The sequence below is a fragment of the Leucopleurus acutus genome, assembly GCF_964270905.1.
Source record: "Leucopleurus acutus genome assembly, chromosome: 8".
Lineage (NCBI taxonomy): Eukaryota > Metazoa > Chordata > Mammalia > Artiodactyla > Delphinidae > Leucopleurus > Leucopleurus acutus.
The window spans coordinates 59,974,341-59,999,030 of record NC_139151.1 but is presented as its reverse complement, the minus strand read 5'-3'; the positions used below and the strand labels follow the sequence as shown (position 1 = coordinate 59,999,030).

Sequence of the window (24,690 nt, the reverse complement as noted above, 5' to 3'; positions counted from 1 at the left end):
AGAGTGATTGGGCAGGCAGGGTAGTAACACATTGTGCTGCATTGGGCCAGGTGTCCTGCCTCACATTTTCTATCTCCTGAGCAAATTGCTGTGCCCCAGATTTACTGCTTCCTGGATCCTCAGCAGCCCCAGATAATGTGAGGACAGGACTATCTGCTCATTCATCTGACTTGAAGTAGTAGAAAGAGCCAGGAGGTTAGAATCAGACAGATCTGATTTCAAATTCTCCTCCACTTTTAATTATCTGTATACGCTTGAGCAAGTTGCTTTACCTCTCTGATCTTGTTTTCTTAGCTGTAATAATATTGCCAGCCTTATAGAATTGTGGTAAGGAACAAATGGGTTAATGTCAAGCACTTTGCAGAGTAGCCTGGCCCATGGCAAACACTCACATCATGATGATGATGATGATGATGATGACAGCGATGATGATAGCTACCATTTATTAAGTACCTACTATACAGTCCTGCTGTGCTGTACGACCATGTATTTTATGTCTGTAATCACCTGGAGCACAGGGTCCTTATAGAATTTGTCTTTGTATCTTCATCATACTCAACACACAAAGCAAGACATAAGACAGATCATCAACCATGAATAATTGCCAGTTCTTTCTTAACGCCATCTATTGTCTGAAGCCATCTTAGACACTCTGTGATATGGAATCTCCTCCACTATAATTCTGGAAATGGGTATTTTATTCAGTTTTTCAACAGGTATTTCTGAAATCATCTACTTGAACTGACTGGGAGCCAGGTCAGCCCTGCCACCAGCCCTCTCTGGCCTCGAGTGAGGCTTTCCTCCTTGGGCAGTAGTCTCCTTACTAGTCGAGGGGGTGGCCCAGAAGAGCCCACTAGGCTTTCATGGCACACATTTCCTGTGATGGTCAATGGTGTGGATTATAACTTATACATCCTGAGCACCTACTACATGCGAGCTCCTGTGCTGGGGTCTTGTGTGTTTTCTCAGTGTGTCTTCCTAGTACCATGTGAGGCCGGGGGTAGTGTTCCTGTCCTACAAAGGAGAAATCTGACTCTTCATCTGAAGAGCTTACTGTCCCACTTTGAGTAACCTGTTTCAAACCTTCTCTACTCTCAAACCTCTCACATCCCTTCCTTCTGTCCCTTCATTGTCTGCAGATGACCTCGCCTCCTGTTTACCTGAGCAACTAGAAACCAAACAGGAATCCCCACAATTCCTGACACCGTATCTACAGATCTGCTCCTGTTTGCATCCATCTTCTCCTTCCCTCCTGTAACAGTGGAATAAGTGTCCTTTCTCCCATCAGAGGCCAGCCCTACCTGTGCTCTGGATTCCACACCTCCTGCCTGCTCAGGGACCCGATATGCTGTTGACTTCCTTTCTCTCCCATGACTTCACCTTTTCCCTCTACTGGGCTCTTTCCATTAACGTTCTAAGTGTTCTTTTTCAAAAATGTCCTCTTTTTGACTCACTGTCACTTCTAGCTACTGAGCCATTTCCTGTCACTCACAGTTAAACTTGCAGGAAGTTCCTGTTTCCTTGTTTATCACCTTTCACTTATCCTTGGCCCATTCTAACTGGCCTCTGCTCATGCCCTTCTTCTGAAGTGACTCTTACTCAGGTCACCGGTGACTCTGTGTCACTCATTCTGGTGGATTGATTCTGATCTCAGCAGTCATCAGCACAGTTGACTCAGCACTGCTTCCTTCTTAAAAAGGTTTCCCCCCCCTTGGATTTTGTGACATTACACTGTCCTGGTTTTCTTTCTGTCTCTCTGGTATTTTCTGTCTCCTCTGCTAACTTTCCATCCCCTTAAATGTTATTGTTCCTCCGAGCTCAAGGCTAAACCATCTTCTTTGCTCTTCGCCTAGGTATTTCCCTTTTCTTCTTCCACGGCTTCCAGATCTCTAATCCAAAACTCTCTTCTGAACTCCAGGCCTTTGCTATTCAGCTGCCTCTGGTATCAACAGTCCACTTCTCTCAATTTTTACTGCCATCAAATTAGCCCAAGACATCACCTTAGCACAGGCCCCCATACAGCATTTAAAGAATTGTAACTGTCTCTTAGCTGGTCTCTCTGAATCCATTTTGGCCTCATCTCCAATCCATTTTTCACACAGAAGACAGAGTGCTCTTTTTTTTTTTTTTTTTTTTTTTTTCCTGGTACGCGGGCTTCTCACTGTTGTGGCCTCTCCCATTGCGGAGCACAGGCTCCGGACGCACAGGCTCCGGACGCACAGGCTCAGCGGCCATGGCTCACGGGCCCAGCCGCTCTGTGGCATGTGGGATCTTCCCAGACCGGGGCACGAACCCGTGTCCCCTGCATCAGCAGGCGGACCCCCAACCACTGTGCCACCAGGGAAGCCCCAGAGTGCTCTTTTAAAATGAGTCTGATCATATTACTCCGTACTTAAATAAAGCCTTTAGATGATTTCTCATTTCAAGTCCAAGATCCTCCATGCAGCCATAAGGGCGTTAGGTTCCTTTCAGTTTCTCAAGCGCACCAGGTCCTTCCTGCTCCAGGGCCTCCTCTTGTCACTTCTGCCTCTCTTCATCTTACTAACTCCCACCTATCCTTTACCTCAGCCTAAAATGCCACTCCCTTGATGACCTAGGTTTAGTTAAACCCCTTCATTGCAGTGTTCTTTGATAGCCCTTTTAATGCCTTTTAAATAATTCTTATTTTAGCCTTTTAAATAATTAGTCCTCATTTTATATAAATTAAAAAAAATTTTTTTGACGTATAGTTGACTTACAATGTTGTGTTAATTTCTTCTGTACAGCAAAATGACTCAGTTTTTTCATATTCTTTTCCACTATGGTTTGTCACAGGAAATTGAATATAGTTCCTCGTGCTATACGTAGGACCTTGTTGTTTATCCTTGTTGTTTATCCATTCTTTATATAATATTTTGCCTCTGCTAATCCCAAACTCCCATTCCTTCCTTCCCCTATCCCCCCTACCCCTTGGCAACCACAAGTTTGCTCTCTATACCTGTGAGTCTGTTTTTGTTTCATAGATACATTGATTTGTATTGTATTTTAGATTCCACATATAAGTGATACCACATGGTGTTTGTCTTTCTCTTTCTGACTTACTTCGCTTAGTATGATAATCTCTGGATCCATCCATGTTGCTGCAAGTGGCATTATTTCATTCTTTTCGATGGCCGAGTAATATTCAACTGTATATATATGTACCACATCTTCTTTGTCCATTCATTGGTTGATGGACATTTAGGTTGTTTCCATGTCTTGGCTGTTGTAAATAGTGCTGCTGTGGACATAAAGGGTGCATGTATCTTTTCGAATTATAGTTTTGTGTGGATATATGCCCAGGAGTGGGATTGCTGGATCATGTGGCAACTCTATTTTTAGTTTTTTTTTTTTTTAGTTTTTTTTTTTTTTTTTTGCGGTACGCGGGCCTCTCACTGCTGTGGCCTCTCCCGTTGCGGAGCACAGGCCCCGGGTGCGCAGGCTCAGTGGCCATGGCTCACGGGCCCAGCCGCTCCGCGGCATGTGGGATCCTCCCGGATCGGGGCATGAACCCGCGTCCCATGCATCGGCAGGCGGACTCTCAACCACTGCGCCACCAGGGAAGCCCAATACTTATTTATTTAATGTCAGTCTCCCCTAGCTGTAGGTTTCATGAGGACAGAGGCCAGGTCTGTGTTTTTCCAGCATTCTAGCCCAAGGACCCAGTCCAGTGGCTGGTACTTAGTAGGTGCCCAATATATTCTGATGGAAGGAAAGAAGAATTTGGGTGGCTTGCTCAAGGTCATCAAGATAGTAAGTGACAGAGGATGGAAATGTGGTGTGTCTAATCCTGACAAATTATGTGGCCCCTTGAGCCCTTTCCACACTGAGGCATCAGGCTCTTGAGGTTAAACTGAAATCTGCCTCCCTGTACTTTACCCTACTCGGCCTCAGTGCCTCCTGATACAGTCTCTGTGGGTTCTGCAAACCGCAGGGTTGCTGGGCCCTTCCTGACTTGACAGGCTTACCTGATAACTTTGTTGAAAATTTGTGGGATTTGACCCTGCCGGCCTGTTGCCACATTAGCTTGCGGGGAGAACTCCAGAAGCTAGGGGCCTAATAGACATTTTCCTGGGCATCCCTCCTACTCTCATTATCTCATCCAAGTTCTCTTGCATCCTATATCCCTTGCCTCAGTGTCTTGGGGCAGAACTCAGGGATGATTTGAGGTAAAGCTCTTCCTCAGAGCTCTCACCCATCTCCTGAGTTGAGGCGTTCCCACTTATTTCACTGCCAACGCTGTGGGCCAGAGTGAGTGGCCATGTTCCTGTGCTGCATGATTGTGCAGGGACTCAGTGCCAGAGCTGGACCCAGACTTCTTGGCCTATTTTCTCTCTGTTCAGTTGATGTGTCTAGAAATTCTAAGCCAGACATATTTCAGAGCCATAAGCCTCTTGAGCGCTGGAGAAGTGTTTTCCCCTCAACACTAACATTCAGATTCCAGCTTTGGAGAGTTGCAGTTAGTGGGCTTCCACAGGTTTGGCCCTGCCCTAACTCTTGCTTATCCTTTTGCACTCTCGATAAACATATCAGAACCTTTTGAATTACTGGCCCTCAGTGAGCTAAGTAGCTGATCTTTCTGCAGCATTCAGCAGATGTTAATGGACGTCTTGGGTAGAACTTGGGTTAGGAGTCAGAGGGGCTGCGTTCTCATCACAGCTAGTTTCTTTCCTTTCTGGGCTTTGGTTTCCCCAGGGACGGGGCTGCTCTGGTGTTCTGTGATAGTAACGAGTTCACCTTGAGCCACTTCAGACAGTTTTGTAAGACAGTTTTGTAGGGGTGAAGGCAGGAAGCTCTCTATTCATGGATTCTTGGGGTGGTGTGGCTCTACCTTCTACGCTTGAGGACTCTTGGGAGTCAAGAGAGCCCATTTCTTATAAGGGCAGCTTGGAGTCAGAGATGCCTCCATGTTGAGCAGAGGTTCTGGCAGGTGTAGCTGTGTCTGATCTGGCTGTCACCATCCTCCTTACTCCCTATCCCAGCACCTGTATGCCCACCCCTCCTTCACTGCTATCCCTCACCCAGCTTCAGGGCTGTGGCTTTTTCAGAAGACAGTTGCTTGGAAATAAAAAACAGAGCAAACTCAAGAAAATACAAAAAGGCTAAGTATAATCTATTTCCCTTATAGGTAAAGATAAAATTGTAATAATAAATGCAGAATCCTGTCTAAAAATTCATTTTACAGTTTTGCAAGATGTGAAGTTCTGGAGATTAGCTGCACAGCAATGTGAATATACTTATTAACATTACCGAACTGTATATTTTAAAATAGTTAAGATGGTAAATTCTGTGTTACGTGTGTTTTACCATAATTTTTAGGACAGTGCAAAGAAAAAAAAACAGTAGGTCTTAGACTATATCAACAAATAAAATTCAAGTCTTTTCTCCTTGGGATGAAGGGGAAATGCTCTGTAGCTATTTAACAATAAACCACAAGGAAAGTATGCAAAATTTGGAATTTCTTTTTGGAGCATGGAATTGGTTATCCATTGTGATTAACCATGGTAATACATAATCTTTTAAAGTATGAGCATACCTCGTTTTATTGTGCTTTCCTTTATTGCGCTTTGCAGATAATTGTGTTTGTTTTGTTTTGTTTACAAATTGAGGGTTTGTGACAGCCCTGTATCAAGCAAGTCTATCAGCACCATTTTCCAACAGCAGTTGCTCACTTTGTGTCTTTGTGTCACATTTTGGTGATTACAATATTTCGAACTTTTTCATTATTATTAGATTTGTTATGGTGACCTGTGATCTTTGATGTTATTATTGTAATTGGTTTTTTAGACATAATGCTGTTGCACACTTAATAGGCTACAGTAAGTATAAACATAACGTTTAAATACACCGGGAAACCAAAAAATCTACGTGACTTGCTTTATTGTGGTGTTCTGGAACCGAGCCCTCAATATCTCTGAGGTTTGCTTGTAATATATGTTCATTAAGGAAAATTTGAGTACAGAAAAATAGGCAAAAGAAAAAAAATCACCTATAATCCTACTACCAAGACATCACTGGTGTGAATATTCTCATACATTTCCTTCTGATCTTTTGATAGATTTGGATTGTCTTTACATATATATGTACCAATAATACTGTGCCTCCAATTTTGTACCCTGCTTTTGACACTCAGTGTTATATCTCAAGCTTCAGTTAACCCACCACCTCTCTAGGCCCTTGAGTATAACTTATTGAGGCATTCTTCTATTGTTGGTCATTTATGGTTATTTCCAATTCTTCTCGTTTTTTTTTTTTTTTTTTACTATTTTTTAAATAAAATATATGTAATGTAAAATTCGCCATTTTAGCCATCCTTAAGTGTACTGTCTACTTCCAGAATTTTTCATCACTCCAAACAGCGACTGTGCCCATTAAGCAGTAACTCCCCATTTCCTCCTCCCACCGCTGGTTACCTCTAATCTGTTTTCTGTCTGTGAATTTGCCTATTGTAGATATTTTATATAAATGGAATAATATACAATGTTTATCCTTTTGTGTCTGACTTATTTTACTTAGTGTAATATTTTCAAGGTGCCTGCATGTTGTAACATGTATCAGAACTTCATTATTCTTATGACTGAATAACATTTCATTGAAGGGATAGACCCCATTTTGTTTATCCATGCTTCTGTTTCCGGACACTTGGGTTGTTTACACCTTTTGGCTATTTGTGAATAATGCTGCTATGAGCATTGGTATACAAGTGTGTGGTTAGTCTCTGTTTTTATTCTTTAGGAGTGTGTACCTAAGAATGGAATTGCTGTGTCATATGGTAATTCCACATTTAACTTTATGAGGGATTGCCAAACTCTTTGCTTCTTTAATTATAAATAACACTTAAATGAGTATCTGTATGCTTGAAGCTTTTTTGATATTTTTACTCCTTTAAACTCCTTAAGGTGAAATTAATAGGTTAAATGGTGTGACAGTTTGAGACATCATGCCAAATGCTGTCGAAAAGGGTTGAACCTCTTTTGCTTCTGCCACAAGTGTCTGAGAATGCCCTTGTCACCAAACCAGCATTGCACCAGATGTTTCACTGTTTTGAATCTTGGAGAAGAGATGTTGTCCATCTCTGATGGAACCATAATCTGGCTGCACAGTGGCTTCACTGACGTAGTTCCCAATCACCAGCCCTGAGCCCTTCTTTTTCCCATTCTCCTTGTCCCTGATGCCGACCCTCCCAGTCTTCAGGTCCTATCAGATCTGACTTCCTTTCACCCATCTGCCCAGCAGAGATGAGGGCGATCTGGTGTATGAGATATTCTCTAGCTCTGGGGACTCCCCCTATCATGTCGCCTCCTCTACAGAAGACCTAAGGCCTCTGTGGTACCTTCCCACTTTGGCTGATTCTCACGTCTTTTCTGTCTTTTCCTCCTGCTCTTCTCTCCCAGTTCTACAGTGAGTCGGGCATGCCCACCAAACACCTCTCGGACAGTGTGTGTGCCGTGTGTGGGCAGCAGATCTTTGTGGATGTCAGTGAAGAGGGCATCATCGAGAACACGTATAGGCTGTCTTGCAATCATGTGTATCCTGCCTAGAGCTCCTGGGCCACGTCTCTCTTGCCACGTGCACACTCCAGTCAGGGAGGGAAGGGTGTGGTCATGACCCTGGGCGTGCTGTCCAGACCTTTGAGGCTCTGGGCGTGCTGTCCAGACCTTTGAGGGTAGGGGAGTCACAAGAAGCAGACATTTGGGTGATGTCCTCTGCTAGGGAAACCAACCCCCAGGAGTAGAAACGGCTGCCTCCTTTGCTCCTTCTCACAGACAGGAGCCACTCTTACATGTAGCCTGGCTGGATCAGAAAGGAGCCGGCAGCTGTACTAGCTGCCCCGAGACTGGGTCAGTCACAGGGGAGGAACACCCTCTAACTGGCACCCTCAGTTTCAGAATCAAATCCGCCTGAATAGCACTTGTGACATTTACCACGTCCTTACTCAGCTCCCATTCTGTACCATGTGTTATCTCCGTTTTGCCCCATAACAGCCCTGTAAGGCAGAGTTCATTATCCTCACTTCACATATGACGAAGCAGGGTCAGAGAGAAGGGACTTGCCCAAGATTATACAACTGATAAGAGGTGAAGCCAGGATTTGAACCTTCCTCCAGAGCTAGGGCCTGGGCACCTTGAAGACCGGCATGGGGTTGGAGTGCCATCCTGGCCGCCCACCATTTCCCTTGACCAGTGGTGCTCAGATTCCACGAGTTCTGTATCCGCGGCTGGTGCATTGTGGGAAAGAAGCAGACGTGTCCCTACTGCAAAGAGAAGGTAGACCTCAAGAGGATGTTCAGCAACCCGTATCCTTTGTTTGGGTTCTTTTTGGGAGTGGGCAGTGGTAAGAAAGTACTGGCCTGCATCCGGGTGGGTGTTGGGGCCCTCCCTCCTGCCCCCAGCCTGGCTGCTGCCCACCAGTCCATGCAGCTTGTGGTCTTGGGAAGTGGGTGGGATGTGGGGCAGGACCAGCAGCTCAGCTTCTCCTCTTGGTTCAGGATTCCTCAAGGGTAAATCGGTGGTGATAGCAGCTACCATTTACTGCTTGCTTACTATGTGCCTGGCACTGTGCTAAGTGCTTTACTCGTATTAGCTCACTTGATTCTCTAGAGCTTTATGACCTGGGTAATATTATCCTCGTTTTACCAGTGAAACAGTTTAAAGATTGAATAATTTGTTCAAGGTGATATAACTAATGGGTTGTGCCTTACCTGTGACAGGCAGGGCTGGAGACCAGCTCTGTGCCTGTGCAGGACCTGCAAGGTACAGGGAAGGCGGGGACCCCTGTCCCCATCCACCTGAGCACAGGACCTGTGCTCCTCTGAGCTGCCCCTCCCTACCTGACCAGCCCTCCCTACTTTGCCTTCAGCCTCCGCTTCCTCCCTGCAGCCTGTCTGTCGGAAAGTACCCAGCCACTTCTTTGGCCACCCCCCCAACCCCGCCTTTCCCCTGGGATCCAGGGACTTCTCCCAGCTGCCCTTCCTCTCTCTGCCAGGGTTCCCTGTCCCCTGGACACTAGCTGGGCCGTGCGGGGCCACTGTGTTCCCCTTTAAGGTTCCTTGCTTGGTTCTTCCAGGGTCTAGTTCAGGAACAGTTTAGTAACTCCATGGTCAAGCTGAAGGTTGGGGCTTCCCTTAGTTCTCAGGAATGGGCCCGGCTGTGCTTTCTGATGCCTTCAGAGGGATTCCCCTCTGAAGTCTCATGAGGTTCAACCTGTGCTTTCCCCGGAGCTGGTTTCCCAGGCTCCCTCTCCATGTCTTGCCCGGCAGTTAGCTGTAAAGTGAAAGGAAGGGACTTATCTCCAGGGGCCGCTTGGCCTCAGTAGGGCCTGGTGCTCAGTGCCCTTGGGTGGGGATTCCTTAGAGCCTTTGCCTGGGGTTATCCCCTATGACCAGCCTCTTGCTCTGCCCCCTCATGCCTCTGTCCCGAGACTCAATCCCTTCCTTGACCTAGAAAACCTCTCATTTTGGACATTGCAAGAACCTTTGGGTTACCTTATCCCACTCCCCGCCTCCCTGATGCCATCATCACCCATAATCTACAGCAGTCTCGGGCACACTGGCGGTCCAATCTTAGAAGGTTATGTGGAGCCCTGTCTGTATGTTGGTCATGGAGAGCTTAGTTTCACCCCTCCACCCTCTCCCGCATCTGTCCGATCTTCTGCACTTCTTCCTCTCTGCCCTCCTGCCCCCATTCTCTGGGTTTAGCCCTGCATTCCAACATATAGGGGCTGGGTGGGGCTTTCTAGAAAGCAGCTTCCTTTCTCTGTAGGCCCATTTCTGTGGAGCATCTGGAAAGTGTAGGTAGACCCTCTCACCCATCCCCTAGACCAGCCTTAGCAACTCGAACACGTAACCTCTTTTCTTTGACGCAGTGACAGCTGGGAGAGGCCTCATGTCATGTACGGGCAACTGCTGGACTGGCTTCGATACTTGGTAGCCTGGCAGCCTGTCATCATTGGCCTGGTGCAAGGCATCAACTATATCCTGGGCCTGGAATAGTCAGGAAGAAGAGCATCCACCCACCATGGACCTCAGGGCACTCTCCTCCCTGCCCTCCAAGACCTCCTGGGTGGGAAAGACTCAAAGGGGCACTCGGGCCACTCAGGACCCCTCCGGCTGTGTCCGGGCTGGGGAGGGATATGATGGAGAGCCAGCAGGTGGGGCTGTCAGCAGTGGGGGGCTTTTTAAAAGAAAACTATTTTGATGAATATATTTAAAAACCTTTTTTATTGTGGAGCATAGGAATTGCCCCAATTCCTCCAGGCCTCTGCCTCCCTGCTTGAGCAGGGCAGGAGCAGAGCCACAACATTTTTGGTGTAAAGGAGCCATCTCTTCTCTGGCTGAGAGCCCCAGCCCACCTCCCCTTCCTTCTGTATGTGGGGCTTGAGCCTGGTACACTCAGTGTGGAAGAGCCAGGGAGCTCTGGCCAGTGCCACTGATGAGCACTGAGGGGTGAGGTGTCCTCCGTCCTCCCTGGCTAAGGCCACAGTTGGGCGTTGTCTGGCTCCGTCTTCCCTGTTGGGGGCCGTAGGCTGGTGGAGACAAGTGGGACCTTGTCGTGACTTTTGCAGCAAGGGAAGCTCTAGGACCTCGGAATTCACCGGGGATTTGTGTGGGGGTGACCAGAGCTGTAGCAGCTTGGGGAACCTCCCACTAAGTGGGGCTGTACTCAGCCAAGAACAAAGACCATCTATATATAGTTGGGCCACAGGGGTTACTGCTGGCAGCGGTGATTGAGGGCCGCTTGTGCAAGCTGATCCTCTGCCCAGAAGTGGTGACACGTGCTGAAGGCCACTGCCACATCACTTCCTTCCCCGAAAGCCGGAGAGCGTGTGTGTGTGTGTGTGTGTGTGTGTGTGTGTGTGTGCGTGCGTGGTAGAAGAACTATGACAGATGTGAGGCTTCTTCCTGTGGTCAGACATTGTTCCCTTGAAGCTGCCAGGGGATTCCCAGCCCAAGGAATATCCTCATGTCAGCCTTGTCATCCATGAGTCCTGCCTGGGCCTGGCAACACAAGTGGTGAGGTGGGTGGGAAGAGAGTCAGGCCCAGGTAAGTATGGGTTCTGAAAAGGGGTTCCAGGTAGGCCCCAGCTCTGGTCCTAGGAATTTTGAAGGAAATGGGAGGGCAAACGTGGTCCTTCCGTGCTGGGTTCCTAGGGAATATGGCCCTTCAAGTGCAGTAAGAACCAAGCAGGATCTTGTCATCCATTCTGAATAAAGCTCCGTGAGCTGGGTTGGAAAGCTGAACATCCATCTTGCTTTTCTTCTTCCCACCTCTTTCCCTGCAGTCCCCGTGGGTGCCTGGCCCTTGCTGCCTCTTGCTCTTCCCATTTGAGAGCCGGGGCCTGGGGGTGGTTGGCCCTGCCCAACATCCCTGAGCAAGGTGGAATGCCGGGCTTTCGTCCTGTAGCAGAAGGTGCCCTGCACCATCGCTGGGTGACTGTCCTCACCACCTGAGGTCAGTGCCCTGCCACCACCACCCCTCTCGCGGATCACTCTCAGCTTTGGCTTCTCTTACCCAGCCGTGGCTTCCGAGGTCTGCATGCCAGTGGGCTCATCCTCAGAGAGTGGAATGGCGGCAGGGAGCATCACTTTTGTCCCCGTACCCCTGCATCAGGCTCATGTGAGAACCGAGGCCAGGCTGTCCAAGGCTGTCTCTTCATACTTCAACAGTCCTGAGTCCCATGACCTCCCAGCAGCCCGACTCTGGCCTTGGTTACGCTCACAGGTAGAGTCCTGCCTCCTCTCCCTCGCATCCCCACCCCCTTCCCCAAAGGACTGTGTCTCTGAAGTCCTGGGCAGCTTTGCCTCCTGACCTAACTGCTGGAGACACTGGTGTTCCTAGGGAGGAGTTACTCTGCATCTAACAGCACAGAAGCTCCTGGGGCAGGCGGTGGGGGAGGAACTGAGAAGATGAAAATGTCAGCTAGAGCCCTGGAGAAGAGGAGTTTTAGTCTCCACGTCTAATTGGGAATGAGTCGGGTTTTTATACATACACACGCACATGCATATGACACGCACACAAAACCCTTGGGATTGCAGCAGTGTTCGGACACGTCTTCCAAACCTAATTCCACCTCCTGGCCTCCCTGGCTCTGTCCCCAGCATCCCATCCTCCTGATCCCAGACACTTGGGTCTGGTCCTTCACAGTTGCTCGAGCCAGTGCTGGGTACGCGCCCTCTTACCCTGGGAAGCACCCTCTCCTCCTCTTAGGTCCAGTGCTCCAGCTTGTGTTCCAAGTGCTCGGCTTGTCTGAGAGGTTCCTGCCCACAAGGCCTGGAGGTGCTCTCAGTGTAGCTCCCATGGTGTGGCTCACGTGGGGCCAGACGCAGCTGAGCTGAGCTGTGGAGCTCCAAAAACGGGGGGTTCCGGAAAGGAGGGTTTTTCAGGGCTTCCTGTGAACCAGGTAGGGGGAATCTAGACTTCCTGGTGAACTTAGATCTGTAGCTCTGGCCAAGGGGCTGGGAGGACAGAAGTGAGAAGGATTCATGGGAGTGATGGGTGGTCGTTGGGTTGCTGGTTGGAGGGAGGTGGGGAGCCTGAGAAAGGCCAGAATGTGGATGGGCTGGTGTGACATGGAGTCTGAAATGGTCAGAGTGATCCAGCTTGGGGTCTCCAGTGACTAGGAGAGTTGTCCCTTTGAATATGGTGTGGCTGTGAAGGAAGAAGCAGGAGGCCTGTTCACGTAGAAGAGCAAAGGTGGACACTGAAGTCCTGACCGTTGGCTGGGATGGAAGAATTCATGTGTGAGAGACTCTTTCATTGGTTCATGCCCTCTGTGCCCCTGGGAGGGTGGGCCTGAGGAAGGTTAAAGACCCCAGGCTGATACCATCTGGAAAGCGGGGGGCCTGGGAGTTAGCAAGAAGGTTCCTGGCCAGTTTCTGGCCACTGTGAACTCCGGCTCAGGAAGAGGCGCAGTGTGCAGGAACCTTAAGGACTGGGCTCAGACTGCTGTCATGTATGTGTGCCTTCTCTTGGTAGCCAGAGTCTGCTCTAGATTCCCTGGTTAAATAAAAGTGAAAGTGAAATAGAAGGGAGAGTTCAGTGCTTTCGCAGAAGGATTTCACTATATATCCTGCCCTTCCCAGAACCAGCTCTGGCAGTGGAGAGAACTTTACCTCCCTTTGTGACTAGGTAAGTCCCTGGTCCTCTTTGGGCCTCAGTTTCCATGCCTGTAATGAAGGGGTTAGATTGGACTAGTAACCAGTATAATGTTGATGGTAATAAGAGCTAGGGTGGGGATCCCCTGGCTTTGTTTTTAGGGGCTGGAAGAGCTCTAGCCTATGCCCGATGCCAGTCCTCCAGGAGTTGTCACAGGTGGACAGGACAGAGTAAATAGCAGTGCCTGACAGCCCACTGAAAAACTAGAGGTAGGGAGGGGCTGTGGAGTCCACAGGAAGAAGGCCACATGTATGCCTGGGATCTAAGCAAGCCACTCAGAAGACGTGGGAGAAGCAGTTTTTCACCATCTCCTCCCCCGCCTCCCCCAGAGAGGAGGAAGTTGTCACAGATATATAGATCCAGGCGTGCCAGCTCCTGACACACGCATCACGACCATGAGACAGAACTGGATTCCAGGTGGGACCTGGGGCTGTGCACGTGCGGGTGGAGGGGTGGGGGGCATCCTGAGACCAGAGTGGAGCCATGTGGCTGGCCCTGAGCCTCACCCCCAGGTGGGCTCCCCTCAGCTGCTGTGCTGTTGCTTTCGGCCTCTGCCCGGATGCTGTGGCTCTGGCTCCATTCCAAGGTCTCCCTGTGCTTCATTCAAAAAGGGCCAAGAGGTGGGGCTTGAGGGGTTCTTCTGCCTCTCCGGTTCCCTGGGCAGAGCCCAAGAATCTCTGCCAGACTTACATCCCGGCAGCAACTCCCTCTCTAGCCAACATCCGAGCTAGGATGCCGGGCAATCCCCGGAGGTCAGACAGCTGCTGACCTCTGTGACTGTCCTTTTTTCAGACCCCAGCCCTCTTTGGGCCCTGCTCCTCTGTGCCCACATCGTCTCCCACCTGGCCAGAGCCACATCTGTGCCTCAGGCCACTACAGCTGCCACTGCCTCAGCTGGGATCGCAAAGGACACCTGCCCCTCCCAGCCCCCAGCGCTCCCGATAGCTAAGCAGTGCCCAGCATTGGAGGTGACCTGGCCGGAAGTCGAAGTCTCACTGAGTAAGGAGCCATTCTGATGGGAGCCCAGGAGGGCACGGTGGTCAGAGGGCGGGCTGAGGGCACGGAGGCACCAAGGGTGGGGTTGGTTTCTGAGCACCTGTCCCCCAACCTTCTGTCATGTAGCCCACCACCAACCAGGTCAGCTTGGCTGAGCACTGACTTCCTCTCCCCGCCAGCATCGCCAATGTGGCACAGGGCTCAGCTCGCAGCTCCCAAGATGCTCCCTGTCAAAGGGGACGGAGAGGATTCAGACAGAAGGAACAGTCAGCGGACTCCCAGAGCCTTGACTGCAGTGGCTGCAAGCCCAGCCCCTCCTCCCAGAGCCCACTTGCCCTCTGGCCTCCTCAGAGGAGCGGTGGCCTACTGGTGCTGCCTCCTCAGCCAGGGCTCCTAGAGTCACTGGAGCTGGGTGCTAGAAAGGGTCATTCTGAAGAAGAAAGCTCAGGAGTCAAGGACCTAGACCAAGGACCCGTCCCCAAATTCCTCCTACTCAGCCAGGGTCCCCTGGTAGATGACCGCACTTCTCTTAACAGACTCTCCACTCCAGGTTCCTGGATCATGGCAGCTGGGAAGCTGGGCAGGGTGGGCAGGCCACAGCGTGGCAGAGGGGAGGGTCTGCTGTACAGTCGGGTTAATAGCCACACGTGTCCCTAGATGGAACGCTGACCTTGTCCTGTACTGCCTGCAGCCGCTTCCCCCACTTCAGCATCCTTTACTGGCTGGGCAACAGCTCCTTCATCGAGCACCTCCCAGGCCGGCTGCGGGAGGGCAGCACCAGGTGAGGGGCGCGGCGATGAGGCCGGTGGGAGGGAGCCCTCCTCCTACGGTCCTCTCATGGCCTTTCCTTCTCTTCTGCTCCAGGCGGGAGCACAGGGGCACGAGGACCCAGCTGTGGAGGGCCTTGGTGCTGGAGGAGCTGAGCCCCGCCCTGCGAGACACCAACTTCTCCTGTGTTTTCTCGGATCCTGGGCAAACTGCCCAGCGTCACCTCGTCCTGGCCCAGCTCTGGGTGAGGAACCCAAGGGATGGACTTCCAGGGACAGGAGGAGCTCTGCTTTGGCGTGGGGAGGAAAGGGTGGGCTCTGTCCACAGTAGCCTCCAGCTAATGCCCACCAATTCCCCGAGCCTGAGGCGGAAACTAAAAGGAACAGGATTCAGGCAGGGGAGGCCATGGCCTGGAGAAGAGTGACAAGGGATGTCCCTCCCACCTTGGCCCTGATCCTTGTTTGCTTCACTCCCCCAGGCTGGGCTGAAGACGAGCGTACCCCCGACACAAGAAGCCCTGTCCTCCAGCAAGTCCCCTCAGCCTCACCATCCTGATAATGAACCCCAAGCTCCAAAGCCTGGTTGAAATGCCACCTCTTCATTGAGCTCTACACGCTCTCAGCCCAGGCCACATTCTGCATCGACTTAATGTTGTATTTGTTTCGACTGTCCCAGGGAAGGTATGCGGGGACAGGCTGCTTCTGACCCATAGCTGTATCTCTGTCACCCCAGCAAGACCTACGACGGGTGCTCATAAATGATCTTCAGTGGTGGCGTACTGATGTCTGCCCATTCATTTATCCTTTTGGCCATCATTCTACTCACAGAACGTGGCCTGTCTGAGGAGGGAGTGTGGGAAGAGGAGAGAGAGAGAATGCCACTCAGAAGCTACAGACAAAACCAGATTCAGGGGACACAGGCCCTCAGAAGAGAAGAGGCCGGCCCATAATGCTCCTCAGGAGCAGAGGCCAGAAATGGAGTGTGGGAAGATCCTGTGGCCTGAGAAAGGCTAGGAGAAGGGATCTGAGAGAAGGTATGTGGGTCTGGAGTCTCCACAGGGACAAAGGTACGCTGCTCTACAAAGCCCAGGTTTCCCTACTTTTCCCACACAGATCAAGGTGTCTCGGCATTCAAGGGAGAAAAATAGACTTTATTTACAAGTAATAACATTTAGAAAAGATCCATCCCTGGCCCTTAAAAACCTTCCCATCACTCCAAATCCCACCCCAGTGAAATCTGGGGAAGGAAGGGGATGAGCTGCCACTGAAGGCTGCCTCCCCCGCCCCCATCCCCCACTGAGGCACAGGGCCCGTTTCTCCTGGAAAAGAGCATCCTTCGGGCAACTGTGCCCTTGGGTGGATGGGAGCACCTGGGGGTGGGGCGCTCCCACTAGGTCAATGCCCAGTCCTGGACTTCAAAAGCAAGGGCCCTTGCTCGGCCCAGCCACCGGGAGCAGCAGGGACCAGGGCCTGCTCCTCCAATGGTCGGTCCCTTCTAGATCCAGAGGCTGAGAGGAGGACTGACTGGGCCCAAGGACCCAGCCACTCAAAGCCAGCCCCAAATCTTCTTGTGATGGCGCTGGAGAAGTGACTGCTCTAAGAAAACATCAGGAGGTGAGGCAGGGAGAGGACCCAGACTATCCAGGCTCCGGGCCAACTCTTGAGGACACACCTGTTCACCTGGCGAAGGTCCGGGTACCAGGCCGGGGTGTGGGCAGGCGTCACTGTCTATAGGGGTTTGGCCACTGCTGGCCTGGGAGCTGAGAGAAGGCACTGAAAGGGACAGAACAAAAAGGACCAGGCGAGGGCAGCATCAAGGACACAGGTGGGGCCACTCACTGGTACCGGCTCTTTATTGCTTTGCCTGGAAGAGAGAGAGACAGTCACTCAAGTGGAAGAGACTCGGTGCCAGGCTGCACCAGTGCCCCCCCACACCCAGACTAGGGTCACCTCCTTGGTGTGGCCCTGGACCCAATCTACCTTCAGGTTACCAGTGGCTGGCTGTGCCTAAGCAGCTCTGGGTGCTCTCGGGAGAAATGGAGGCGTGTCCTCTCCTCCGTAAGGAGCAGCTAACCAGGCCGGGAGCACCTGCTCTCAGCCCCCGCCCTCCAGCAGCCTAGCTCAGCCCTGCCTGGAAGCAGCCCCTGGGGTGGCTGGCTGGGGGCGGTGGGGGGGGGGGGGTGCCCATGCTCCTACCAGATTCCTAAGAGCCGAACCCTCTCCCTTCCCTGACAGTGCCTCCACCTTGCCCTTGGCCCGAGGGGTGGCAGTGGCAGCGGCGATGGCGGCGGCAGTGGCGGCACTGGCTGTGGTGGTGGCGATGCGAGGAGAGCGGCGGGTCCCACTGCGGGGGTTGGGGGAGGCCTTGGATGGGGCTTTCTTAGAGGCTGCCCTCCGCAGAAGGCTATTCCCGAGCTTCTTGGGTGTGTTGAGGATGCTGAAGGCCATTGACTGGCGGCGGTCAGCCTGTAGGGAGAGGCTGTCAAACTGGGGGTGCCACTGGCCTCCCAGGCCAACCTGCTGCTCCAGGGCTCGGCCAGCAAGGCCCCTCCAGGGTCTCCCTTCAGCCCCTGACTAACCTGTTTAACAACAGCTGGAGCTGCTTTCTTCTGGGCCTCGGTAGTGCTCTGTCTGCGCCCTTCATGTCGGTCCCGGGGAGTCATGGGGCGTGGGAAACAGGTGGTGGCCTTCTTAGACTATGGGGAAGAGGACAGTTAAGCCAGAGGACAAGTGGACCGTGTCCAACCAGCACCCGTCCCCTTTCTGAGCCGGGAGCCTCCCCGCTAATCAACTTATGGGAGCCGACGTCACCCACCTCAGGGGTGCCAGGGCCCTGGTGGGGCTCTGCAGAGACCCGTTTGCGCTGCTGCCGGGTGGTGATGCCAGCGCCCTCAGCTATCTGGGCTGGCTGCATGCTCGCTCGGCGCAGGGTCTCCCGGGGGTCACCGGTTTTTATCTCCTCATCTGTGATGGTAGGCAGGCTCAGGGAAGGCTGCGTGGGGTAGAAAAAGTGGTCGGTGGAGCCAAGCTGTTTGGAGGTGGAGCAGGACCGCCCCAGAACTCTCTTCACTGGCCTATCTTGTGGAGCAGCTAGAGCCTTCCTATCGCAAAAAGCTCCCCACCTACGCCCTCCACTATGGCTGCAAAGAGCAGTCCCAAGAGACCTCTCCAAGCTCCTGCCCACCCACAGGACCTTCACCCCTGAGCTCCCTCCCTGCCAGCTATTTGACTGGAAACAGGTCACCCTCCTCGGCAGGCCAGGGCACTGGGGTGGGATGACGAGGAAGAGGTGAGCCAACAGGGGCAGGTCCATGGCAGGGGGCCCCAGAGCTCACCCTGGACTCCAGAGGGTAGCAGGTCTTTAAGTGCGGGGGGCACACTCGATTGCGCTGCTGCAACTCTGCAATGCGGTTCCAGTCATCCAGCTGCTCAGGCTCATCCTGGCAAGTGCCCATGTAGAAGCTGTTCCTGCCTGTGGAAGGCGAGGAAATTGGAGCAAGTGGGGCTGGAAGGCCAGGAGGAGAGGGGGGAGGTAGCATCCCACCAGCCTTTGCTGCCACCACTCCCATGCACCTAGCCCTTGAACTTCAAGCCTAGCACCCCAGAGCCCTGCCCTGCTCAGTGCTGCGGATACAGGCTCGGGGCTCACAGACCATCCCTACCCTGGGGACTGGCTCATTGCTTCCTCCCTGGGGTCATATGCAGAGGCTGTGACACTGAGAGAAACTAATGGAGGGCCAGGAATCGATACCCAGAGTGGTCCCTGAAGGCAAGAGCCTCAGAAAAGAATCTGAGCATAGCTCCCAGGCCAGTCTGGCCTCTGGCAGCCCCTTCTCACCTGAGAAGGGGCCTGGAGGACTCCTGACAGCAGCCGGGCAGCACTCTTGTGCTGGGAATCCCAGGCCCGTCATGTGTTTTCTGGTTTATAGCCTGGCTGAGAATGACATCAGTGTTATTGCCCAGCACAGCCCCTTGATGTGACAACAGGCAAGGCCCTCAGACTGCAGGGAGGAGAGGCAGGTGAGGTGCTGGGTGGCGGCCAGGAAGCCAGCCTTGGGTTTTTAAAAGCTTGTCCCTTCCCTGTGCCAGGATCTGCTTCCAGTCTAATCTTTGGGTGTGTTAAGTCCCCACAATCCCCTCACCTGGAGGGGCCCCGCTGGACACCCCAGCCTGGGAGCGGCGAGCGGAGCTGCGAGTGGTGGGCCGGTAGCCAGGCAGGCTTAGCAGAGCCGAGTTGCCGTCGTCGGGAGAGCCCAGGCGGGCTAGAGACTGGGTGGAGGAGGCAGCTCTCGGGCCAGCCTGGGAAGCAGGGGCAGACTGCGTGCTATAGAAGGAGGAGTTGGCGCTGTCTGGCTCCTCCACATCTAGCTTCTGGAAGAGAGGATGCACCTGTTGTAGTAGGGATAGGGGCCCTGACACCCCATCAAGAAGCCTCCCGTTCCCCTTCCCGAAGCACCTCAGACCCCATGGCTGCCCGTATCCACACTGCCTTGCATGGGGTCCTTAGCTGCACTTCTGCAAGAAATGGGCCTTGTTGCCAGAATCCCACACAAGGTACTGAGGCTGTCAAGACTCTTTTCTGTCTATTTTTCCATTGAGTCTATTAACAATGCTTTGAGGGAGGGAAGGCAGAGTGCATCAGACCATTTTAGAAGTGAGGTGCAAAGGAATGAAGTGACTGGCCCAAAGGGCACAAAGCAAGGAAGCGGCAGAGCTGGGGCTAGAACTCACGTCTCCTGAGCTTGTTGGGTTCATCCCACAGTGTCCTTCCACCCAAGTGTGCCAGGCCCCTGACCATCTTTTAGAACTTCTCCAGCTTCTCCCCACCAGAGATGCCCCCCTCCTCTCCTCCCCAACCTCCTAGTGCTACGGAAACAAGGACCAGAGCCCCCAGCCAGGCAGGCAGCCCGCTGGGCAACCACAACGCATCTCAGCTACCCAAGGGTGTACCCAGGGGTGTGTGGGGAGGCACGGGCCGGACTGCAACTTCTCCACATTGTCTCCCTTAAGCCTGCACAGGGTCACTGCTGTACACGGAGAGGACAGCAGCCTTAGAGTCAGTGGACAGGCAGCCACGTCCAGCCCTGCCCCTTTCTACCGGAGGCCTAAGCAAGTCACCACCCTTAAGCTTTCCCATCTGTGGGTATGGACTGGTCAGCCCTGCCTGCTTCTTGAGGCTGTTTTGAGGACCCGATGGAAAGATGCCCTTGAGAGGAAGCAAGCATTGCTACCCTGCAGCCCTACTTGCAGCAGCCTGACCTTGGTCATGGTGATGTTGATGATTTGCGTGGTGCGCCGACGAGAGGAGCGGGTCTTCCGGCCTGAGTCCAGGAAGACATCCCCCAGGGAGTCCAGGCTGCTCTCCAGGGGGGGCTGACCCCGAGCGGGGATGGGGGTGAAGTAGAGACTCTCCAGGGATTCTACCTTGGGGGGCAGACGCTGGGAGATGGGCGAGGCTGGCTCTCCAGGGATGCTGGTGCCATCTGGCTGGGTACGAGGCAACTTGCTGTGGGGAAAACATCTGCTGAGGTGCCATTCCTGGGGCTACAAGGCATTTTGTCCATCCCTTTGCTCCAAAGCGACCAAGTCCTACATTTATTATTACAAGAAGACTAAGTCAAGCACCCCACCCTCTCTGATTTCTCAGAGGTATCAAGGAGAGTTCTTGACCTTGGTCTTCCATCCGTTCTCCATCCCTGGTGAGCCTATCCACTCCATGGCGCTCTGAACTCAATACTGGCAATTCCCAAACCCTGCTTCCAGACCCATATATCCACAGCCCCAGACCTCCCCCATGGATTCCACAACTAACGAACATGTCCCAAACCAAGTCCATTGTCTGTTCCTCCTCCTGTATCTCCTATTTCAGCAAGTAGGAGCTGGGAGGGGCGGCCTCCACCCAAGCCCCCAGCCACGAACACAGGCACAGTCCTACCTCTTCCCTCTCCTGCCAAACCCAATCGGCGAGTGAGTCTCCTGAGAGCTCTTCTAACCACACCATACTCCACTCTCATGCCCCTCCCTGCCTGCCTTGCTCCCTCTCACCTAGACTTACAACAGCCTCTGAGAGACACAGAGTGGAGACAAACAAGGACTCGAGCCAGGCTGCCCAGGTTCAAGCCTAGCCCTGCCACTGTGGCACCTTGGGCAAGTGACCGCCCCTCTGCCCCAATTTCATCTGTGAAAGGAGATAATCATAGACGCTTCCTCAGAGTTGTTAAGGGATAAATGAATGAATACTTTTCAGGTGTTTATAACAGTGTCTGACACACATAAGTGTTGAACATTTCTAAAAACACATTTATTGTTTTTATTAAAGTCTCAGTTTTCCCCTATCAGGACAGGCTTTCTAAGATGCAAACCGGACCATGTGCTCCTCAACACATGTGCTCACCCCCCACTCAGTGGGGAGTCCAGCCGGTCCTCAGGGACTTGGGCCCAAGCCCTTGCAACTTCATGTTCCAGCCCATCCAGGCTCTTTCTCGGCCTCTGCTCTCAACCACTCTCCTCCGTCCATCAGACACACCCCTACGGCTTCTTTCAAGACTCAGAGCAGGAGTGACAGCCTCCATGATGCCTTTTCTGACCACTCATTTTTATTTACTTCCACTGTGCTATATACAAACATCTGGCCTAATACCTCTAATACTTTCTTTATTCTTCTCTAAGAATAAGCTTCCAGAGGGCAAAGGGTTCACGTCGTATTTATCTCACAGCCCCAGTGCCCAGGATACAGCCTGATAAACAGGGGGCGCTCAAAGGACAACAGACGGAGGGAGGAAGGGTGCCTCCTGACCTGGTGATAGTGAGTGGGGTCCCCTCCTCGCAGCTCAGATCCAGGCTGTCAATGCTCAAGTCCAGCTGAGGCTTAGCCTGCGGCTCCCGGCTCTTTAAGGCGTCAGTCGCCACCTGGAACTTGCCCAGGTCCCGAAGCTGCTGGTCAGCGTGGGCAACCTGGGAAGGAGAGCCGAGGGAGAGTGAAGGGAGGCCTAAGCAGGGATGGCTGAGGAGAGGAGGGCGTCAGTGCAGCCAGGGCCCTACCTGTGCCTCCAGGCTGCGCACCTGGGCGGTGAGGTGACGGCAGGTCTGCTCGGCCTCCCTGGTCTTCAGCCCGGCCTGCTGCAGTTCCCGGCCCAGCCGATCCGCTTCAGCCCGCAGCTCCTTGTTCTCTGTCTGCAGCTGCTCCAGGCCCCGCAGCTGCTCCTGCAGCTCTTGGTTCTGCTGCTTCTTGGCATCATAATGAGTCTTGGCCTTCTCCATCTGGGTGGGCAGAGGGCAGGTGTGTTGGTGGGGCTGGGGTAGGGTGGGGCAGGTGGGCAGGACCAGGCTCCTCACCTGCAGCTTGTAGTGCTCAGCCGCCTGCTCCTTCTGGCTCAGCTGGGCCTGCAGCTCATTCAGCTGGGCCTGGAGGCGCTGCGCCTCTTGCTGGCTCTCACCTCCCTGGGCCTGAAAAGCACAAGAAGGGCTGATCAGGGCTGCTGGTCTGTTTGCTCCACCCGAATCCATAGCCTCCTGGGCTCCATGGATGTTTTCAGACTCCTGCCTAACCTCTCAGGACACACAAAAAGACCTTTTACCCGCTCCCAACTCCAGCCTACCAAAACACCACACACCCCTCGAAGTGCACCTTCTATAGGAGCTTTTCCTGCCCAGCTAATGCCATTTCTGGAAGAGTTCTGGCAGCCTGCCTTTGCTTCTTTGAGACCAGGCACAAACCATCTCACTCTCTCTCCATGAGTACAGTCTCCCCGAGGAGGAAGGGCACTGATCCCCAGGGAACACCAGGGTGCAGAGCATGGAGCTAGGCACACAGCATGTGTGCTCTCTGAGGACACGTGAATTCATTTCTGCTCAAAACCACTCTAGGAACTAACTATCTCCACTTCAGAGATGAAGAAACTGAGCTCAGACCTTGAAAGCAAATTGACCAGGGTCACAGTAGCTAAACAGCAGAGTAAGACTTGAACCTTGGTCCACCTGACTCCAAAGCCTGTGTGGGCTCATTTATGATGCCGGCACTGCCTCCTATCCAGACCATAGACTCCTGGGGAGCAGGGCCTGTGGCGGATTCTCTGTCCACCTACAACACCAGCAAATACTACGTCTGTAGCAGGCACTGGACAGGGCCATCCAGATCCAGCCTTACCTCTCCACATCTCCCAGCACCAGGAAGACCCCTAAGAAGAGTGTAATAAGCATCTGTTTATCACGTAATTGTGACATGGTGTGGAGTACATGGCAGTGAGCTGGGGAAACAAAGCTGAGCTCCCACCAACTCTGTGACCCTCCGAGGGCCACTGGTGCCAAATTCCTTTGCCCCTAACTAAAAGCTGTGACGCCTAGAGCTGCAAAAAAGCAAATATTAAACCAAAGAAGGTGACATCGCTGAAAGCATTAAGAATATTAAATTGCATTGTAATATTAAACGTTACTGACGCTCCTCCCTGAGATTTAGCAGCGCAACCCAACTGAACTTTCTGCAGTGATGGAAATGTTCTGATTTGCCCTGTCCAGTACAGCAGCCACTAGCCACACATAGCTACTGAGCAGTGGAACTGTGGCTAGCGCAACTGAGAAACTGAATTTTAAATTTCATTTCAATTTAAATAACCACACATGGCTAGTGGCTACTGTAGCAGACAGTGAAGGTATGGGGGTTGGGGGCCACTCCAGTCTTCCCTCGAGAGCTCCCAGAGGCACAGGCGGGGCTCCTGAGGCTGCCAGGCCCCAGGGTGCCCCAACCCAGGGGCTTAGCACCTTCCCTCCCCGCTTGACCTGAGGCTAGCAGAGGGCAGGCCCATCCCCCAGCTGTCCCACCTTCAGCTTCTGCTGCTGCACCTTGCTGGCTTGGTCATGGTCAGCTAGCTTCTTACTCAGTTCTTCCACCTGGGGCAGGAAGGGAAAAGGAGAAGACAAGACTCAGGGAGGCCTTCCCCTGGATGTCCAGACAAATTATGCGGTTTTCCCCAGACCAGTCCCCAGTGTTCCTGGAAGAAGAAACTCAGGTCCTTTCTCTGGCCTCTAATTAGGGAACGGCCTGCTGCCCAGGCTGGTCAGCAGGACATTGAGTGATGTGACCCAACTCAAGTGCTGCCAGAGCCACCTGCCTGTGCTCGCCTCCAACCCCCACCTGCAGAGACAGAGACAGCAGAGCCGACACCCCACCACGCCCTACTGCCACTGCTGCCGCTCCAGCCCCAACCTTCCCGGGCCAGACAGGACCAGGGGACCCAGTCAACCACTCCAGCAGACGTACTCAGTGAGTGCCCATCCCCCCTCCTCCCAGATATGGCCAGAGAAAAAGCCAGATGCTCGGACCTCTTCCCAATATCCACAAGCCGTTAGGGTTGGTGCTAGCGGTGTGGCTGCTGTGATTAGCACTGGGGGTCAGGCTGCTGGAAGAGGAGGGCAGGGGCAGCACATATACTCCAAGCCCACCCCACTCCCACAGAGAGGAAGAGCGAAGGGAGGGAGGGGACGAGAGGGAGCATAACAGCCGCAAACACTCCTGGCTCCCCCAGGCATTCCAGGAGCTCAAGCATGATCAGCAAAGGTGAGAGGCAAGGGCTCCATTGCTAACTGTTTGCTATTCAGTTTGAGCTTCCCCATCATCTCAGGCTCCTCGGAGGAGATGATGGGAGGAGAGAAGGGCCGACTCCTCAGCAGGCCCAAGGTGACAGGGTAGGAGGAGTGGTGGAAAGCGTGCTCCCACTAAATACGAGTTCGATAGCTTTGACGTCTAGGGCAGCAGAGAT

General features: G+C 52.8%; 3 protein-coding genes across 11 annotated transcripts in view; 2 read left to right on the top strand and 1 right to left on the bottom strand.

Moving 5' to 3' along the window:
* RNF121 (ring finger protein 121) overlaps window positions 1-11,485 on the top strand; it is an 82,149-nt gene extending 70,664 nt beyond the window's left edge. The window contains exons 7-9 of the mRNA XM_082844305.1: window positions 7,413-7,546; window positions 8,213-8,314; window positions 9,889-11,485. Of these exons, the coding sequence (XP_082700431.1) occupies window positions 7,413-7,546; window positions 8,213-8,314; window positions 9,889-10,009 (357 nt within the window). The 3' untranslated portion in view covers window positions 10,010-11,485. The remainder of the gene's footprint in view (window positions 1-7,412; window positions 7,547-8,212; window positions 8,315-9,888) is intronic.
* A 1,962-nt stretch (window positions 11,486-13,447) lies between these two features.
* IL18BP (interleukin 18 binding protein) lies at window positions 13,448-15,826 on the top strand. 2 transcript variants are annotated; one of them, XR_014326395.1, is made up of 6 exons: window positions 13,504-13,589; window positions 13,965-14,171; window positions 14,826-14,949; window positions 15,033-15,180; window positions 15,415-15,616; window positions 15,764-15,826. XR_014326395.1 is itself a non-coding variant. In XM_082845118.1 (5 exons), the coding sequence occupies exons 1-5, from the start codon at window positions 13,568-13,570 to the stop codon at window positions 15,520-15,522; spliced, it is 609 nt and encodes a 202-aa protein (XP_082701244.1). In that variant the 5' UTR covers window positions 13,448-13,567; the 3' UTR covers window positions 15,523-15,662. The 2 variants fall into 2 exon arrangements, 1 of the variants encoding a protein (XP_082701244.1); XM_082845118.1 differs by lacking the exon at window positions 15,764-15,826 and having other exon boundaries at window positions 13,448-13,589; window positions 15,415-15,662.
* A 364-nt stretch (window positions 15,827-16,190) lies between these two features.
* The window catches only part of NUMA1 (nuclear mitotic apparatus protein 1), a 44,721-nt gene continuing 36,221 nt past the window's right edge, over window positions 16,191-24,690 (bottom strand). For 4 of the 8 annotated variants that reach the window (XM_082844298.1, XM_082844297.1, XM_082844296.1 and 1 more), the window contains 11 exons: window positions 23,753-23,821; window positions 22,271-22,381; window positions 21,977-22,195; window positions 21,732-21,889; window positions 20,195-20,441; window positions 19,078-19,306; window positions 18,271-18,440; window positions 17,751-17,927; window positions 17,515-17,631; window positions 17,180-17,401; window positions 16,191-16,799 (listed from right to left, as the gene is read on the bottom strand). In XM_082844298.1, coding sequence (XP_082700424.1) covers window positions 16,788-16,799; window positions 17,180-17,401; window positions 17,515-17,631; window positions 17,751-17,927; window positions 18,271-18,440; window positions 19,078-19,306; window positions 20,195-20,441; window positions 21,732-21,889; window positions 21,977-22,195; window positions 22,271-22,381; window positions 23,753-23,821 — 1,731 coding nt within the window. In that variant the 3' untranslated portion in view covers window positions 16,191-16,787. The remainder of the gene's footprint in view (window positions 16,800-17,179; window positions 17,402-17,514; window positions 17,632-17,750; window positions 17,928-18,270; window positions 18,441-19,077; window positions 19,307-20,194; window positions 20,442-21,731; window positions 21,890-21,976; window positions 22,196-22,270; window positions 22,382-23,752; window positions 23,822-24,690) is intronic. The other 4 variants (XM_082844300.1, XM_082844302.1, XM_082844303.1 and 1 more) reach the window with 3 other exon arrangements.

What these genes read in the sequence shown, in the direction of transcription:
- IL18BP (XM_082845118.1), top strand. Translation starts at nt 13,568, where the DNA reads ATGAGACAGAACTGGATTCCAG. An exon ending in GAGACAGAACTGGATTCCAG is followed by an intron (nt 13,590 to 13,964) that starts GTGGGACCTGGG and finishes TCCTTTTTTCAG; the next exon opens with ACCCCAGCCCTCTTTGGGCC. An exon ending in GGAAGTCGAAGTCTCACTGA is followed by an intron (nt 14,172 to 14,825) that starts GTAAGGAGCCAT and finishes ACGTGTCCCTAG; the next exon opens with ATGGAACGCTGACCTTGTCC.